General features: G+C 48.7%; 1 protein-coding gene across 2 annotated transcripts; it reads right to left on the bottom strand.

Moving 5' to 3' along the window:
- Positions 1–24: 24 nt before the first annotated feature.
- mybl2a (v-myb avian myeloblastosis viral oncogene homolog-like 2a) lies at positions 25–17,792 on the bottom strand. Of its 2 annotated transcripts, none has more exons than XM_035380553.1 (8): positions 17,507–17,792; positions 14,640–14,709; positions 10,582–10,653; positions 9,441–9,533; positions 8,977–9,197; positions 7,741–7,891; positions 3,976–4,035; positions 25–3,150 (listed from the first exon to the last, which is right to left on the bottom strand). In XM_035380553.1, exons 1-8 carry the CDS (start codon positions 17,524–17,526, stop codon positions 1,234–1,236), a joined length of 2,604 nt encoding a protein of 867 aa, XP_035236444.1. In that variant the 5' UTR covers positions 17,527–17,792; the 3' UTR covers positions 25–1,233. The 2 variants fall into 2 exon arrangements, with proteins under 2 accessions (XP_035236444.1, XP_035236443.1); XM_035380552.1 differs by having other exon boundaries at positions 14,613–14,709; positions 17,507–17,791.
- Positions 17,793–19,884: the final 2,092 nt, after the last annotated feature.

Genomic DNA, 19,884 nt, shown 5'->3' with positions numbered 1-19,884 from the left:
CTTCTCTAAATGTCATCCAGACTATTGCCAGCAGAAGATTTTATTGTGAGTCAATTCCAATTTCCCCATTGGCCTGTTGAATTGTTTCAGTCAACTTAAAAAAGGGAATCTCTGGCAAGATTCTTTACACTCAGACACACGTTAAAATAAAACCAGGCAAACTCCAAAAGATCTACAGTAACAGGCAGCTGGATGGAAAATCCAGTAATCCTAATCTTTACTCAAATCCAAAATCGTGTCTTTTTCCCCATCCAATTAAAAAGTTTTTTATACACATTTCATATTCATACGCATTCCTTGTAATGCCAGTCTGCACTCTGGAAATCAGAGCCAATAAGAAAACTGAAACAAAATCTTCGGTCACAGAAAATAGAAATTCCAAAGAGTATAAAGTGAGGTAGTCTTATTAGATGACAGCACGATACAAGCCTATACAGTGACACTTCCAAGCCTTACTGCCTTCTGTTTTCTATTACAGCATGATTAGAGCACGGAAAAGGACAGAGAAATAAAAAACTGAACTGGTATCCATATGAAGATTCACTTCTGTAAAAACCACATCCAGAAAATGTAATATACTGCAATACAGTGTTGTAAATATATGGGCATTGAGTACTTCAGAGTAAAGAGTTCTTTAAAACATACTGAAAGTTGAAATTATTTCTGTATTTGTCCATGAAGTTTTGCAATATCCGCCCAATGTATTTTAATAGAATATATTAAGGTATAATCAAGGTCCTTCAGCGTTAAAGTAGATGAGCCACAAAACATGAATATAAACAGTGAAAAATAAACACCATCAGCCCTGACAAATTCAGCATTTTTTTCTTTTCTTTTTTTACAACAGCTGATTATCAAAAAAATAATAATACAAAACACAAAACATTTGTTTTTTCCCCACCGCACCTTTGTAAACAGATCCAAGTGAATTCAAGAAGGTGCCATTTTAGGACTATCGGCCAGCCAAGCCTCATGGAAAAATAAGGAATGCGAGACGGTTGCCCTTTAAATTCCCCGTGAGGTAAATCTGCTTTACGTAGGGACTCTGTCACAACACAACACCCCTCACACTGCTGTCCTTAAGGGCACCTTGCAAGTCAGAGGTTGGAGTCACTTTTAAACCGAAATGGGGCAAACGGTATGATTCTGAAGTCAACAGGAAGTTTGGGAAGGGACTGTCATTAAGGAGAGATGGCGGCGTGCACTGCGTACGGAGGGAAAGCCAAGGCTGTGCTACTTCCCTGCCTTGAGCTTGAGGGACTCTCTGTAGAGCAGGAGCCGCTCGGTGGTGTGGGGGGGCAGTTTGCTCCTCCGGGCCCGAACGATGCAGCTGGCCAGGGGGAAGAGGCGGTCGAAGCCCCCGGAGGTGGCGGGAACCACCAGCAGCTTTCGGGACAGGCTCTGGAGCTGCGGGAAGCGGAAGGCCTCTCTCCAGAAGGCCTGGGTGGAGCTGTCGCCGTCCAGCAGCGGCTCGGCCAGGTACAGGTCCAGCTCGGACAGCTTCAAGCTCTTAGCCGCTGGCTGGAAGAAGCTGAAGATCTTCTTGCGCTTGATGTTGCCGCTGGCGGAGAGGGAGCTGGGGGCTGGATCGGGGTCATCCTGGGAGTGCTCCAGGTCTTCCTGCTTGATGCAGACCTCATCCGTGGCGTTCCAGTGATCCAAGTCGCTCATGGCCGACTCTACCACCGTCCGGGCCTGGAATTTGGAAGGGGCAGCCAGGGTGGCGCAGTCCATCTCCTGCTTGGCATCCTGGAAGGGCTGGAGCTTGAAGCGGGGATCCAGAGTGGTGGCCAGGATCAGGTCCCTTTGTAGGATGAAGGGCTGGAAGTGGGCGTGAAGGCCAGTCCGCAGACCTTTGCAGAAGTGCGTGTAATTGGTGGACCTGGTCTCCAGCGTTTTGTCCAGGCCAATGAGCGAGGGGATGACGAGCGAGAAAGTGACGCCCTCACCCTGCAGCACCTGGATGGCCTCCTCAAAGGGCTCCAGCAGGCCGATGATGTCCACCACCTGCTCCCGCTTGGCCCGCACCATGGGGGGTGAGCTGGACGAGTCCTTAGCCTCGATGCGCGCCTGGGCCAGCAGAGTCATCACCGAGCCCCAAACCGACTCCTGCACCATCCTGCGCACCGAGACAAAGGTGGAGTTCCAGCGGAAGTTGCTGGTGCTGTGGGGCGAGGCCAGGGACAGGCCACACTCCTTCCCCAGGACCTCGTTCCAGTACGCGCTGCGCCGAAAGAAGGCCACCACGTTCTGCACCTGCGACAGCAGGTTCTCCACCACGCGCGAGTTCCTCAGCGCCTCCTTGATGACCTGCTGCAGGAGGTGGGTGATGCAGCTGACCCGCGTGCCAAACTGGATCTCCGAAAAGTCTTCAGCGGGGAGGCAGTCGCCGAGGAAACCCAGCAGCTCTTCCTCGTCCGGGTCGTTCTTCTGAGGGGAGCACATGATCTTGTAGTTGCAGAAGAGGTCGTTGGTGGCGATGGTGTTCTTGGCCTCGTTGGTGACGATGTAGCCGATGTTGTGGGGGAAGAGGCCGTAGCTCAGCAGCACCGCCTCCAGCTCCCGGGCCACAGCCGCCGGGACGTTCTTGCGGCTCAGGTGGCGGAAGGCCACCGTGGGGCGGTGGATGTTCCAGTGCTGGTCGATGAAGTGCAGCTGCACGGCGATGACGGGCTCAGCGTACTGGCTGGCCCACAGGTCCAGGATGACGTGAACCACGGCGTCCCCTCCGCCCACAGCCATGCAGAGCTTCAGCTCTCGGATCAGGTGGGGCTTCACCACCTTCTCCACCTCGTCGTACAGCTTCAGCCCCACGGTGCGCTGGGACAGCCTGGGGTACCACGGCACCGCCACCGACATGAAGCTCCGGAACCCCGACCCTTCCACGAAGCTGAGCGGCAGCATGTCCTCCGCAAGCATCCTCAACATGGCCTCCGTGACGCTCTTCTGCCGAGCCTGCTGGGAGCTGGAGGCGGAGCCTGGAGCAGAACTGCAGGTGGAGGTGGGAGTGCTGCTGCTAGCAGGTGGGCTGCTAGCCTCTTTGACCACAGGAGGCGACGGCAAGACAACGGCCTTCAGTTTAGAGGAAAACGGATTCTTTTTCAACTTGGGCCTTGCCTTCTGTCCCATTGAATCCCTCGTGTGTCTCGTCTATACAGGAGAAAAAGGAATGGGGAGAGATCACCATCTTTATTATGAGTGCAAGAAAACTGCACATGAAAGCTTGCAAATGTGTATGAATGCAGCTTATTTACACCAAACCTTCTATGATGAGTACAAGGTGATGCCTTAGAATAAAATGCAAACACCATCTCCTTAAACTCAGCTTAGGGTACCATTTTACATTTTGAATCTGTCAAGATCATGTACCCATGCAGTGAATACCTGTGTTACCGACGAGACCATGCACCTCCCAAGGAATATAGGCAAACTGAATGGTTATCTGCCTTATACATGCCTTGATTGCTGCAAGAAACTATAGCTCCTAAAACATCATGCTTGACCTACTACACATCATCCTCAGCCTACTACACCTCACCTTTACCCTAACTACACCTCATCCCTGAACTACTACCCATCATCATCAGCCTATGACCCCACATTCCAGGACTAGACCGCATCTCTGGCCAATTAAAGCCAGCAGTGGCCCCTGCACAGGGTGATGGGACTGTTCTGAATACAGGATACACATGCTGGGATACAGGCCTCCCCCTGCCAACTGTTTTCAACCAACGGGAATTGCAAACAGCCTCGGCACACCGCAGGACATGCTTTGTGTGCAGCTGCCTGGAGTCTCAGCCATCCGTAGGGCTGAATAATTCTTCAAACTGCAGTCTAGCAGATATTATGTAATTACACTGCCCGAGGGACTCGTTTCCATAGCTCCAGCGGCCATCTTAAAGTGGTTCAGCACCTGGCCATACAGCCAGTTTGTTACACAGGTGTAAAAAGTTTGCAGGGCACACAAAAACCCACCTGCTCGATAAAATCTGGTTCTGGGTCCGTGTCCAAGACAACATCACACTGGAATTCTACCTGGAAGCATGATAAAATAACCAGGTGAAGCCCCAACGGCATAAAACGGTTTAGTACAAGAGACAAACCTCGCGGTAACACAGGGGCACACATCCCTTCAAGCAGGGCTGTAAAGTGGGACAATACTGTCCTATATGTGATTTTAAACATGTACTGTGCCAACATAAAAAATATTCCTATCACACCAGTGAAACAAGTTGTTTTGTTCAATTGAGTTTTATGTAATGTTAAATCTGCAGGACTCAAAGTTCAATGTAATTTCTCCTCCAAGACAGACAATTAGCTGCATTATGGAAGATGTATTTCAAGTTGTCAGTATCATTGCGCAGCACGCCCCATGAATAGTGACACTTCAGAACTCCAATTCCTGCCTAACACTGCGAGATATAGCAACTGTCAGTAGCGCAAAGTCTGTCGGCTAACAAGATTGAAGAAAACAGCGTGGTCATAGGAGTTATCATCTAGTTGATATTGTCCATTTTGTCTCACCTCTCAACTATTCATACATTGTCTGATTCATACAAGGTCAGAAATAAAGAAACAAAATAACAGAACATCTATCACCATAGTAACATGCACTCATAGGTTCTCTATGGGTTATGCCGATCGTCATAGCAACACTCACACATATACAGGTTCTTATTCTCTCGTGTCTTACACGGACAGAAACAATCGTAGAAAAATGTTTTCAAATGGAAAGCGCAGCTCACCTGTGTGTCAGTGTTGTGGTAGGTGTAGCTCACCTGTGTGTGGGTGCTGTGGTAGGTGTAGCTCACCTGTGTGTGGGTGCTGTGGTAGGTGTAGCGCACCTGTGTGTGGGTGCTGTGGTAGGTGTAGCGCATCTGTGTGTCAGTGTTGTGGTAGGTGTAGCGCACCTGTGTGTGGGTGCTGTGGTAGGTGTAGCGCACCTGTGTGTGGGTGCTGTTGGAGGTGGAGCTCACCTGTGTGTGGGTGCTGTGGTAGGTGTAGCGCATCTGTGTGCCAGTGTTGTGGTGGAGCTCACCTGTGTGTCAGTGTCGTGGTAGGTGTAGCTCACCTGTGTGTGGGTGCTGTGGTAGGTGTAGCTCACCTGTGTGTGGGTGCTGTGGTAGGTGTAGCTCACCTGTGTGTGGGTGCTGTGGTAGGTGTAGCTCACCTGTGTGTGGGTGCTGTGGTAGGTTTAGCTCACCTGTGTGTCAGTGTTGTTGTGGAGCTCACCTGTGTGTGGGTGCTGTGGTAGGTGTAGCTCACCAGTGCGTGGGTGCTGTGGTAGGTGTAGCTCACCTGTGTGTGGGTGCTGTGGTAGGTGTAGCTCACCAGTGCGTGGGTGCTGTGGTAGGTGTAGCTCACCTGTGTGTGGGTGCTGTGGTAGGTGTAGCTCACCTGTGTGTCAGTGTCGTGGTAGGTGGAGCTCACCTGTGTGTGGGTGCTGTGGTAGGTGTAGCTCACCTGTGTGTGGGTGCTGTGGTAGGTGTAGCTCACCTGTGTGTCAGTGTCGTGGTAGGTGGAGCTCACCAGTGCGTGGGTGCTGTGGTAGGTGTAGCTCACCTGTGTGTGGGTGCTGTGGTAGGTGTAGCTCACCTGTGTGTCAGTGTCGTGGTAGGCGTAGCTCACCTGTGTGTGGGTGCTGTGGTAGGTGTAGCTCACCTGTGTGTGGGTGCTATGGTAGGTGTAGCTCACCTGTGTGTCAGTGTCGTGGTAGGTGTAGCTCACCTGTGTGTCAGTGTCGTGGTAGGTGTAGCTCACCTGTGTGTGGGTGCTGTGGTAGGTGTAGCTCACCTGTGTGTCAGTGTCGTGGTAGGTGGAGCTCACCTGTGTGTGGGTGCTGTGGTAGGTGTAGCTCACCTGTGTGTGGGTGCTGTGGTAGGTGTAGCTCACCTGTGTGTCAGTGTCGTGGTAGGTGCAGCTCACCTGTGTGTGGGTGCTGTGGTAGGTGTAGCTCACCTGTGTGTGGGTGCTGTGGTAGGTGCAGCTCACCTGTGTGTGGGTGCTGTGGTAGGTGTAGCTCACCTGTGTGTGGGTGCTGTGGTAGGTGTAGCTCACCTGTGTGTCAGTGTCGTGGTAGGTGGAGCTCACCAGTGCGTGGGTGCTGTGGTAGGTGTAGCTCACCTGTGTGTCAGTGTCGTGGTAGGTGGAGCTCACCAGTGCGTGGGTGCTGTGGTAGGTGGAGCTCACCTGTGTGTGGGTGCTATGGTAGGTGTAGCTCACCTGTGTGTCAGTGTCGTGGTAGGTGTAGCTCACCTGTGTGTCAGTGTCGTGGTAGGTGTAGCTCACCTGTGTGTGGGTGCTGTGGTAGGTGTAGCTCACCTGTGTGTCAGTGTCGTGGTAGGTGGAGCTCACCTGTGTGTGGGTGCTGTGGTAGGTGTAGCTCACCTGTGTGTGGGTGCTGTGGTAGGTGTAGCTCACCTGTGTGTCAGTGTCGTGGTAGGTGCAGCTCACCTGTGTGTGGGTGCTGTGGTAGGTGTAGCTCACCTGTGTGTGGGTGCTGTGGTAGGTGCAGCTCACCTGTGTGTGGGTGCTGTGGTAGGTGTAGCTCACCTGTGTGTGGGTGCTGTGGTAGGTGTAGCTCACCTGTGTGTCAGTGTCGTGGTAGGTGGAGCTCACCAGTGCGTGGGTGCTGTGGTAGGTGTAGCTCACCTGTGTGTGGGTGCTGTGGTAGGTGTAGCTCACCTGTGTGTCAGTGTCGTGGTAGGCGTAGCTCACCTGTGTGTGGGTGCTGTGGTAGGTGTAGCTCACCTGTGTGTGGGTGCTGTGGTATGTGTAGCTCACCTGTGTGTCAGTGTCGTGGTAGGTGTAGCTCACCTGTGTGTGGGTGCTGTGGTAGGTGGAGCTCACCTGTGTGTGGGTGCTGTGGTAGGCGTAGCTCACCTGTGTGTCAGTGTCGTGGTAGGTGGAGCTCACCAGTGCGTGGGTGCTGTGGTAGGTGTAGCTCACCTGTGTGTGGGTGCTGTGGTAGGTGTAGCTCACCTGTGTGTCAGTGTCGTGGTAGGCGTAGCTCACCTGTGTGTGGGTGCTGTGGTAGGTGTAGCTCACCTGTGTGTGGGTGCTGTGGTATGTGTAGCTCACCTGTGTGTCAGTGTCGTGGTAGGTGCAGCTCACCTGTGTGTGGGTGCTGTGGTAGGTGTAGCTCACCTGTGTGTCAGTGTCGTGGTAGGGGCAGCTCACCTGTGTGTGGGTGCTGTGGTAGGTGTAGCTCACCTGTGTGTGGGTGCTGTGGTAGGTGTAACTCACCTGTGTGTGGGTGCTGTGGTAGGTGTAGCTCACCTGTGTGTGGGTGCTGTGGTAGGTGTAGCTCACCTGTGTGTGGGTGCTGTGGTAGGTGTAGCTCACCTGTGTGTCAGTGTCGTGGTAGGTGGAGCTCACCTGTGTGTCAGTGTCGTGGTAGGTGGAGCTCACCTGTGTGTCAGTGTCGTGGTAGGTGCAGCTCACCTGTGTGTCAGTGTCGTGGTAGGTGGAGCTCACCTGTGTGTGGGTGCTGTGGTAGGTGTAGCTCACCTGTGTGTGGGTGCTGTGGTAGGTGTAGCTCACCTGTGTGTCAGTGTCGTGGTAGGGGCAGCTCACCTGTGTGTGGGTGCTGTGGTAGGTGTAGCTCACCTGTGTGTGGGTGCTGTGGTAGGTGTAGCTCACCTGTGTGTGGGTGCTGTGGTAGGTGTAGCTCACCTGTGTGTGGGTGCTGTGGTAGGTGTAGCTCACCTGTGTGTGGGTGCTGTGGTAGGTGGAGCTCACCTGTGTGTCAGTGTCGTGGTAGGTGGTGACTTCGCCCTGTTCCAGCAGCGACGCCACAGCCAAAGGCACGTTTTCGTCTTTAGCGTAGCAGCCCAGCTCCACCCTGCGCTTAATGGTGGAGTTCCAGTGGTTCTTCACAGAGTTGTCCGTTCTGTCAGTCAACAGAATGCAGCTTTAACCCCTGGCCCCTTCACTTCAGACTACAGGTGTGACACTTCAACATTTTCATAAAAGGTAAGAAGCGGATAAAAGGTATAACTCAAATACCCTTACTCTCGAAAAAAACTTTTGTGCCTGAAGCCTGTTTGAGGGGGTGGGTAGGGATGGGATATTATACATGTAGGATAGCATACAGGCTTTGACTTACTGTTACAATGGCAATTATTTTAGAAAAATGTAAAAAAAAATTATAAAAAAATATTTAATAATTTACATTTTCCAATTACGTTTGTTTCTAAATGTTGAAGAATGGCCTGTGGCCAGTCCCACGCCTGCTTTAAACCCTGACCACTTCCCCTCACACAAGGCCTGCAGTTCACTTCACAACCGGAGCTCGACCCTCTGTGAGGCTTTTGTAAAAATGCAACTGGAAACGTGGGGAGAACAAAACACGAAAACAGAAATGTTTTTCTTTGGCACGCCATGAATGTATTAATGCTAACAGACTGCGGAATGAAACCAACTGGCTGGCCCTGCTGTTCTGCCGGCTTTGTTGCAGTCGGTAAGCAGTGAAAACGATCGAATGAAGACGTTCAGTTCAACAGCAGCACAGGCAGTTAAAGGGCGTGAGAAGCCAAAACAGCAGACTGCACCTCTCTCTCTGACTAAAAGTGTGAATTTTTGCTTACACGTCTATATATTCTAATATACACTTAACTCACGAAAAATCAATGATGAAACAATGCAGGAACAAACATTTTTCTAATCACCCATTTTTAATTGCAATCTGTCAAAAATATATAGATTCATCAAAAGCCAACAAACGTCACAAAAAATATATATATTTTTGGTAAATTAACGAAACAATACACCAAACCAAAAGCACCCTGTCTTTTTTCTGTAGCTCAGGGCTACAGGTTCCATTTCCAGGTGGGGCACTACCATTGTAGCCCCGGAGCAAGCCCTTGTACCACTAAGCTGAACTGCTTCAGCTATGTAAAAGAGCGCAGAAACAAAGAAATGACACCGGTGAAGCGAGTGTCCGGTGAACGTGCCGGTGTGCCGGGGGGACTCCACCTGCCGGGCAGCAGCTTGGCGATCTCGGCCCAGCGGTTTCCCAGGACGCAGTGGGCCTTGTAGATGATGAGGTCCTCCTCGGCGGTCCAGGAGGACTTCTTCACGTCGGGGTTGAGGTGGTTGTGCCAGCGCTCGCGGCACTGCTTGCCCTGGCGGCCCTTCAGGTGCCGGGCCACCATGCTCCACTGCTTGGTGCCGTACACGCTCACCAGCTCGATCACCTGGAGGGGGGCGAGGCGGGCGAGGCTGAGGGGGGGGGGGGGCGGGAGTCACACCAACCGCTCTGACCCAGGCCAGGCCTCCCGCAAGTCAGCGCGGCAAGCAGGGAGCGACACAATAACTGTGCAAATCCAAATTAATTAGCAAATCCTGGGGACAGGAACAAAACACGGGGGAGGAATTTTACTTCCTGAACCTGGATTTTCCAGCCGTGGTTTGGGCCACGCAGTCACAGTGCAGCTCACCTTCTCATCCTCCTCCTTGGTCCAGGGCCCCTTGACCAGATCTGGGTTCAGGAATCTGGCCCAACGGTACTGGCACTGGTACTCTGTGCGACCCTGCAGGAAAGAGCATTACAGCACAGTCAGCATCTGAGCTAGACCAACACCAGCCAGGAATGAGCATTACAACACAGTCAACATCTGAGCTAGACCAACACCAGCCAGGAAAGAGCACAACACAGTCAGCACCTGAGGTAGACCAACACCAGCCAGGAAAGAGCACAACACAGTCAGCACCTGAGCTAGACCAACACCAGCCACTCAGCATCTAAGCTAGACCAACACCAGCCAGTCAGAATCTGAGCTAGACCAACACCAGCCAGTCAGCACCTGAGCTAGACCAACACCAGCCAGGACAACACAGTCAACATCTGAGCTAGACCAACACCAGCCAGGAATGAGCATTACAACACAGTCAACATCTGAGCTAGACCAACACCAGCCAGGAAAGAGCACAACACAGTCAGCACCTGAGGTAGACCAACACCAGCCAGGAAAGAGCACAACACAGTCAGCACCTGAGCTAGACCAACACCAGCCAGTCAGCACCTGAGCTAGACCAACACCAGCCACTCAGCATCTAAGCTAGACCAACACCAGCCAGTCAGCATCTGAGCTAGACCAACACCAGCCAGTCAGCACCTGAGCTAGACCAACACCAGCCACTCAGCATCTAAGCTAGACCAACACCAGCCAGTCAGCATCTGAGCTAGACCAACACCAGCCAGTCAGCAACTGAGCTAGACCAACACGAGCCAGTCAGCACCTGAGCTAGACCAACACCTAGCACTGACATCACACAAGAACACACGCCTGTCTACACCCCCCTGCATTGATAACAGAGGCTGCAGCTATGAGCTCTGACCAGCACAACTGGCCATTCCAAACGGAAGAAAATCTCACTTTCTCAAGTATTCAGCCCAAACTGAGGGACCTGCGCACAGCCCTTAAAGCAGTGGTCATTAACCAAACCAAACTAAAATGGCTCCTCTTAACCTGAATGTGTAGAGCAGTGGCAGCTAGGCCCAGGGCCTGCTGGGAAACGGCCCCGCGGACGCGCTCCAGCGCTCAGCTTCACCCAGACCATGCGTTACCCCTCGCTCACCGGGAAGAAGCTGGCGATGGCCTTCCAGTCACTCTGCCCCAGATTCTGAACCAAAATCTTCAGGTTCTCATCCTGAAAATGAATGGAAGAAAGCCTGTGAATATCATCAGCTGCAGCGGCCACACTGAATGAACACAGGGACGTGAGAAAAGCGGCACGTGCGTGATGCACTTATTGATTATCAATGGGCCGTCGGTGCCTTCCTGATGACATCACACTTGCGTATCGCTGAGACCAACACTGGTGGCCTCTACTTTGGTTCTGCGTAAGACGTAAGACCATCTGTGAGTGACATGTAATGAGGACTGATAAATATTATTAAGCATTCCAAAAAAAAAACAAACCATACCCGAAACATACCAATACAAATGAACTTATCTGAAGCCTATTTCTGATCCCAGTGTTTATTTGTTCCCCTAGTCTGGAATGTCCAGTTGTGTTCTTAGGCCTGACTCCCACTGCAGCACAGCCACTCGAACTGGGAGGCCCCAGTCAAGCAGCCACTCGAACTGGGAGACCTCTTCTGCCCACCAGCTGAGCTGTGACTGTATGAGAGAAAGGCACCCATGGGCAGGCAGAGCACTCCCACAGGCAGGGGAGGGCAGGGTACCCCCACGGGCAGGGCACCACCACGGGCAGGGCACCACCACGGGCAGGGTACCCCCACGGGCAGGGCACCACCACGGGCAGGGTACCCCCACGGGCAGGGCACCACCACGGGCAGGGTACCCCCACAGGCGGGCAGGCAGACTATAAACATCCAATCAATCAGAGGTGGAATCTAGTAGAATTGATTGCATAGTCTACAATGGAATGCCATATTGGAGGAAATGTCACCACTCAAGGAATTTTGAATAATTTGATTACTCCATTAATAGCAGTGGACACGCAGGTATTAATTCTGCGGTCCACAGTCCACACCTGTAAACTATTCCCTTTTGACAGCTGCCCCTGTTTGAAAGTTCATAACCTCATGTAAAAAATTTTTTTTTAAAAGACACATGAACTTCACTAGTATGCTAACATCGACTAGCACACTAACAACATACAGCTAATTTTTTCCAACGGCGCGCAGGGACTGCCACCGTGGCCTATGCATGGCAAATTGCACGCACGCACGCACGCACGCGAAATGTGTCTGCGGAAGTCAGTTGCGCCGTGGGTCTGGACGGTTCTGTGCTTGTTATTTATTTTTGCAGCTAAACTGCATCAAGCTGGAATTCCCAATTCAACTGTTACATACTAGATACCTCAAAAGTATGAAAACTAAAACTACAAACTGTAAGGGTTGGTAGACATGAGCAGTTTATTAATTCTGGAGAAAGCTAATATTTTGTAATTATACCGACAATGTAGTTCGCTTACCAAGCAAACACATTAGCGTCACAATACCACTAAATAATGTTAAAACAGTTGGTACTGTAATCAGCTGAAAAATATGAAGCCCTATGAGGTAGCATACCGCTACCCAAGATGGGGTTCGTTTGCTCTGACTCGTCGGCCCCTTCATTGTACAAAAAGGACGGGATGTGCAAAAAAGAGCATGGCTCAACAATTCCTTCATTTTAAAGTAGCTTCTTGTACAGGGGGGTTTCACAGGTTCACAGGGTCAGAGTTCATCCAAGTGAACTTGGCACAATGGTGATAAAAGTAACCACTGAGCAAAATTCGCACTGCAACCAGAAACAAACTTCAAAGGGGCAGTTCACCCAAAAATGCACTGTTCCCACGTACCCACTATCTATCTATCCATCCAGAGAGTTTCACTGAGATCTGAGCAGTTTTCCAGATACCCGCTGCAGCTCACGGCAATACAACAGACCTCAACACAGCCATACATTTATGGCATTCTACGTGCCAAAAATATACATTGGAAAAACTCAACAGCAATGACTCTTTCCAAATACAACGCCATGGATACCCATGAACATCCACAGAGCTTAATTTGTGCAGCTTGATCAAGAACTAGGCCTACTTCTACCAAAGTAAGCCAACTGTGTATATCTACACAGTCTCCACCAAAGCACACCGTGGAGTGCTAGAGCTTGTAGTCCTAAGACCAGGAAGTGAGCATTTTTGATCCATGGGTTCGAGCGTTTGGGGACTTCCAATGCTTTGATTTTGGCAGAACCTAAGCAAATTTCACATTTTGTTCAATTACATAAATTACACTGCACTAATATCTCAACCATGAATTTCAATGCTATTATGTGTTTTAATAAAGTAAGTTGCTAAAAAGTTGCTATATAAAAACTACAACAAACGGTCACATTCCACCAACATCACAACCACAGTTTCATACTAGTCTGCAGGCACAAGACTTTGCTCGGATATAAACAGTTGGCATACTTCAGTAGAAGTAGTAGTTCTCGATGAAACCATACACAAATTAAGATCTGTGGATGTTCGTGAGTAACCGCGGCATTATATTTGGAAAGAGACGTCAGGGTTTTCTAATGTAAATTTCTGGTGCTTTAAGGGCCACAAAACTTGGTCAAATTCAGGTCTGTTGTACCAGGGTGAGCTGCAGTGGATATCTAGAAAACTTGTCAAATCTCAGAAAAATAATCTGGATGAATAGACAGTACTCTAGGTAAGTGGCAACATACAGTTTTTGAATTTTGCTTTCATCTGATCTGGACTCTTCAGCTCTTCTGGGGTCCAGAACGAAATCCAGCCAGGCTCACAACCCCAGGGGCAGCTGTGGCAGGAACGGTCCAGTGAATAGCTGGTGATAACACCACCCAAAGAGGGAGGCTCGGGACGGCAGGGTAAGCCCAAGTTCATCATCGTGCAGAAGCACATCCCACGGCTACACAGCTAGCCCTAACCCCAACCGCCCAGCACCACGGTTACACAGCTAACCCCAACCCCAACCGCCCAGCACCACAGTTACACAGCTAACCCCAACCGCCCAGCAGCACAGTTACACAGCTAACCCCAACCGCCCAGCACTACAGTTACACAGCTAACCCCAACCACCCAGCACCACGGTTACACAGCTAACCCCAACCACCCAGCACCACGGTTACACAGCTAACCCCAACCGCCCAGCACCACGGTTACACAGCTAACCCTAACCCCAACCGCCCAGCACCACGATTACACAGCTAACCCTAACCCCAACCGCCCAGCACCACGGTTACACAGCTAACCCTAACCCTAACCACCCAGCACCACGGTTACACAGCTAACCCCAACCGCCCAGCACCACGGTTACACAGCTAACCCTAACCGCCCAGCACCACGGTTACACAGCTAACCCCAACTGCCCAGCACCACGGTTACACAGCTAACCCTAACCCCAACCGCCCAGCACCACAGTTACACAGCTAACCCCAACCGCCCAGCACCACAGTTACACAGCTAACCCCAACCGCCCAGCACTACAGTTACACAGCTAACCCCAACCGCCCAGCACCACGGTTACACAGCTAACCCTAACCCCAACCGCCCAGCACCACGGTTACACAGCTAACCCTAACCGCCCAGCACCACGGTTACACAGCTAACCCCAACCGCCCAGCACCACGGTTACACAGCTAACCCCAACCGCCCAGCACCACAGTTACACAGCTAACCCCAACCGCCCAGCACTATAGTTACACAGCTAACCCCAACCGCCCAGCACCACGGTTACACAGCTAACCCTAACCCCAACCGCCCAGCACCACGGTTACACAGCTAACCCTAACCCCAACCGCCCAGCACCACGGTTACACAGCTAACCCTAACCCCAACCGCCCAGCACCACGGTTACACAGCTAACCCTAACCGCCCAGCAGCACAGTTACACAGCTAACCCTAACCGCCCAGCACCACGGTTACACAGCTAACCCCAACCACCCAGCACCACGGTTACACAGATAACCCTAACCACCCAGCACCACGGTTACACAGCTATCCCCAACCGCCCAGCACCACGGTTACACAGCTAACCCTGTTTGGGGTAGAGTGGCCCAGTCGGGGCTGTTTGAGGTATGGCTGGTAGGGGCAGGTTTGGAGTACTTTGTGGTCACTGTGTCACTCACCTCCTCCCGCATCCACTTGACACTGACCTTCCCGCTCTCGCGCTGTTCCGCCACATCAGAGTCGGTGTCTGGATAGAGCGTCTCCTCACCATCCTCCCTGGAGCAACAACACAACAGCTCAACACAGCAGCTCAACACTATACCAGCACAACACAGCAGCTCAACAACAGGGCTCAACACTATACCAGCACAACACAGCAGCTCAACAACAGGGCTCAAGACTATACCAGCACAACACAGCAGCTAAACACAACAGCTCAACCCCAGGCCTCAACACTATACCAGCACAACACAGCAGCTCAACACCAGGGCTCAACACTATACCAGCTCAACACAACAGCTCAACCCCAGGGCTCAACACTATACCAGCACAACACAGGAGCTCAACACCAGGGCTCAACACTATACCAGCTCAACACAACAGCTCAACCCCAGGGCTCAACACTATACCAGCACAACACAGGAGCTCAACACCAGGGCTCAACACTATACCAGCACAACACAGCAGCTCAACAACAGGGCTCAATACTATACCAGCACAACACAGCAACTCAACACTATACTAGCACAACACAGCAGCTCAACACCAGGGCTCAACACTATACCAGCACAACACAGCGGCTCAACACCAGGGCTCAACACTATACCAGCACAACACAGCAGCTAAACACAACAGCTCAACCCCAGGGCTCAACACTATACCAGCACAACACAGGAGCTCCACACCAGGGCTCAACACTATCCCAGCACAACACAGCAGCTAAACACAGGAGCTCCACACCAGGGCTCAACACTATCCCAGCACAACACAGCAGCTAAACACAGCAGCTCAACACCAGGGCTCAACACTATACCAGCACAACACAATACCAACACAACACAGTAGCTCAACACCAGGGCTCAACACAGCAACTCAACACTATACTAGCACAACACATCAGCTCAACACCAGGGATCAACACTATACCAGCACAACACAGCAGCTCAACACAATACCAGCACAACACAGTAGCTCAACACCAGGGCTCAACACTATACCAGCACAACACAGCAACTCAACACTATACTAGCACAACACATCAGCTCAACACCAGGGATCAACACTATACCAGCACAACACAGCGGTGTGCATGATTTAATATCCCAGCTGAAGATGTGTGCGCATGATTTAATATCCCTGCTGAAGATGTGTGTGCATGATTTAATATCCCTAATGAAGATGTGTGTGCATGCTTTAATATCCCAGATGAAGATGTGTGTGCATGATTTAATATCCCAGCTGAAGAGGTGTGTGCATGATTTAATATCCCAGCTGAAGAGGTGTGTGCATGATTTAATATCCCAGCTGAAGAGGTGTGTGCATGATTTAATATCCCAGCTGAAGATGTGTGTGCATGCTTTAATATCCCAGCTGAAGATGTGTGTGCATGATTTCATATTTCTGCTGAAGATGTGTGTGCATGATTTAATATCCCTGCTGAAGGTACTGCTGTGATGGCCATTATAAATAAATTCAGTTATATAAAATTTTGTTTTTATATTTAGCATTTTCCCTCATTTCTGTTATGGAGCATGTATATTATGGCTGAAGCATGAATATATGGAAACAGCAGAGATAAAGTATCAACTGTTTTTTGTTGTCGTTTGTTTTTACTTGATGAGAAACGATTTCAACAGCAAATGACCCACTTGATTTGTTGATCTGTATCAATAAATCCAAATCCAAATGAAATATCTTAAATACTGAACCAATCAATGAAGTGAAATCCACAAGTATTCCATGTTCATAGCTGGCAATGCATTGTGCATCCAAGGTTAAAATTCTTTCTTTTTTCAAAGTAAAATAAAATATACATTAATAATTAAAACACACATATACAACCATGATAGATTAACCACTGGTTAGGAAGCATGACATGGTCCCTTACCATTTCTAGTACTAGAATATAGGTAGCTACACTAGTCTATATACCGGTAACTACTTGGCTCAAAAAACTTATCATAACAATATGGCTAAAATTCCAACTTTGGCTAAATAAATAAATAAATAGTGTCAGACGTGTGATTAATGCATTTCTATCTAAAACACTATATTCGAAATAGAACACCAAGAAGAAACATGAATCTAACGACTAAAAACTAAAACCAAGACCCCTCCCCCACTTGGGAATGCACACTTCTTCCAGCTAGCGACACAAGCTAAAAACTAACGTTACACAGTAAGAAACTGAACATCTGAGCCATAAAACGGCAGCTCAACCGCTCGTTAAAAACACAATCCAGCGAACGTCAAGTAAATATATCCAATGCCAGTTAATACCTCTCGATAGCATTTTAACATCGAAAACGGACATGTCCACAGTTTCCACAATGTTTCACGAACGAACACACTTTCCCCGTTTTGCTAACTAGATAGCTTTCCTGATTGCAACCTGAAAATACTACCAAAGCAATTCCTTGCTTGCAACTGCCCTGCGGTCGTACCATTCGCTGTTAAGCAATTAATCGTTCACTACTTGATTTTACATCAAAATGCAACATCTACTTTGTAGGAAGCCAAGTGGTCGGTAAAACATTTCACCACTAGCTAGATGTACATTTGCACGAGTGTTAATTCGCCAACTGCTCGCTTCGATCGACGACTAACCGTGTTCGGTTATAAACAACTCCGAGTCACTTCAGCTAAATTACTCTATGCTTGCAAGGTTTAGCCCAAGTTACAACTTTAACTAACCTCAGTAAGTTGCCTGGCTAGGCACTGAATCCGAATTCATTTCACGCGCAAGTAACGAGATAACCGGTTATAACCGTAACATGTCCGTACATTGTATTTAAATTTGCGCTGTTTTCCGCGGAATACTGCGATGTAAGTGTTCGGAGTTCTGATCACTTACCCGCGAGGCCACCAGGACATTTCACCGCCGCAGTCCCGAGGTACCCGACAAAATCCAGAATATAGCGTAGGCTACGCGTCTACCGCGTCAGCTCAGTTCATAGAAGTCCAGAGTCAAAACAACTATTACGGTAGTCGTTCGCTTCTGCGATATATGGGTCTATATATTTTTGGTTTTCTGCAAACAAAAATGATATTGTTGTAGCAACATGCAGGTCTCGCGCTACAGTTTCTATCTCGCGCCCACCATGTCTCGTGGGGTTTCCCGGGAATTACACGCGCGTATTTGATGGGAGGAGCAAACTGCGCCATCATGCCCGCGAAACCAGGACCGAGCTACCCTGCTTACCCTTAAAAATGTATTTGATTACCCGCTCTATCAAAAACGAAGCTGTATGCCCGTTTCAGGTCGTCTGCACCATAGGCCCTAACCCTGACCCAAAAATAGTTATTTTATGAAATGCATTTTTATAAATAAGGCCACCAAAAGCAAATATTCATTTAAATATTTCCAATGGTCCAACTACAAATGTTAGTTAGTTGTATGTCGGCTATATACAAACCAATGTTATCCTCAAATCACACATAAGAATAAATGCCTTGAATAAAATATCATATGCAAGTGAGAGTATTTTATGGAATATGTGTTCATACAGTTTTAAAAGAGTTTAGTTTAGGTCATTGTACAGTCTTAAAAATGGGATTTCATTTTTTGAATAGCTTGCCTAGTTTTTGTGTGATGTTATTTGGCTAGACTGTGTTCTGAGCTGGAAGCATTGTGCATGCCCAAGTGTCAGAGGGGTCTTAGTTTTTCGGTCGTTCGATTAAAAAAAAAATTAAATTCATGTTTCTTCTTATGTTTATCCATGTTCTGCTGAAAATGTAACATTTTAAAATGCATGAACCACATGGCTTACATTATTTATGTGTGCATTAAATTATTTTATAAAATGATAGTTCCCTTTCACAGAGACAACATATTTGTCTCAGGTGTGCTATTCACAAGCATACTCACTTACCTGGACCAATCAATTGATTACCTTTATTTAAACAGGGAAGGCCAGTTAAGAACAGAGCTCTCTTTTACAATGGCTCCATGACTTCACGGAATAACAGATATAATAACAGAAATGATAATAAAAGTGATGATATTAAGTGAAGGTCACCCTACCTTCTGTGATCTAAAATCATCCCCAGCAGTGAAGCTGAAGGTACTATGGTAAACTGCATCGAGAGATACAGTAGGTGCTGTTGGATGCATATAAAAATGCCACCATAGTCTGAAGGTGATACAAATGTTGCCTGAACAATTTAAAATATGGCTTTAATGGTCAGACATTGCTTATTTCTATAGAGAAAACCTAATTTGCATTTCAGTTTTATTTAACAGTTTGTCGACGTGTACCTTATACAACGCATTTTTGTCTAACCAGATACTCAAATATTTATAACATTGGACCCTTTGAATTTTCTACATCATCTTTGGTGAGTATATAGAAACCAATTTAGTTTTTCTATTTAGATGTACTAATGAGCACAAAGTTAGTGTTAGGGTTTAGAACAAGCTTAAGACTGATGACAGCATTTTGAATGGCAGAAAAATCAGTCTGCAATTTACTAAAAGCTGGATTAATTGAGGGTGTGGATGCATAAACAACAGCGTCATCTGCATAATAATGAACAGAACTATTAGTAACTGGTGGTCCTAGGTCATTTATAAAAATGTGAATAACAGAGGGCCCAAGATTGAATTTTGTGGCACACCCTTTGTAACCTCCAGAAAAGCAAGCTGATGCCCATCAAGCTTAATTGCTTATGTTTTGCTGTGTAAATACCACTTACAAGCTTTTTTCATCAAAACCAATGGATTTGAGTAGCATGTATAAAAATGCTGAACAGGCTGAGTTGATCTCGATTTTTGATCAAGATGACGAGAGGAAAAGATCTGAGTGACTTTGCAGGAGGGTTCATTATTGGGGCACGGATGGGAGGAGCTTCAGTCACAATGACTGCTCAACTGGCTAGTGTTTCAATAGAAACAGTGACATTTGAAATTAGATCTATGGGAAAGACATCAGGAAATAGGGTTGTAAATTGTGGTCAAAAGCACACACTCAATGACCGTAGTGCTCATGCATTAGTACGATATGTAAGGAAAAACAGAAGAGCACCTCTCCCTCAGGTGACAGAATGTATTGCAAGACATGATCAGATGATGTCAGCAAGAACAGTCCGTCGATAACTACATGTAGAGGGATATTATAGTAGGGTTGCAGAAATCCCTCATTATATAGACAAATGCACATTTGAGAGTTCAGTGGTGCAAAAACCATATGCACTGGTCTACCGAGATGTGGACAAAAGTGCTATGGTCAGATG

This window comes from Anguilla anguilla, chromosome 11 (assembly GCF_013347855.1).
Source record: "Anguilla anguilla isolate fAngAng1 chromosome 11, fAngAng1.pri, whole genome shotgun sequence".
NCBI lineage: Eukaryota > Metazoa > Chordata > Actinopteri > Anguilliformes > Anguillidae > Anguilla > Anguilla anguilla.
This window is presented reverse-complemented; position numbering and strand designations above follow the sequence as displayed.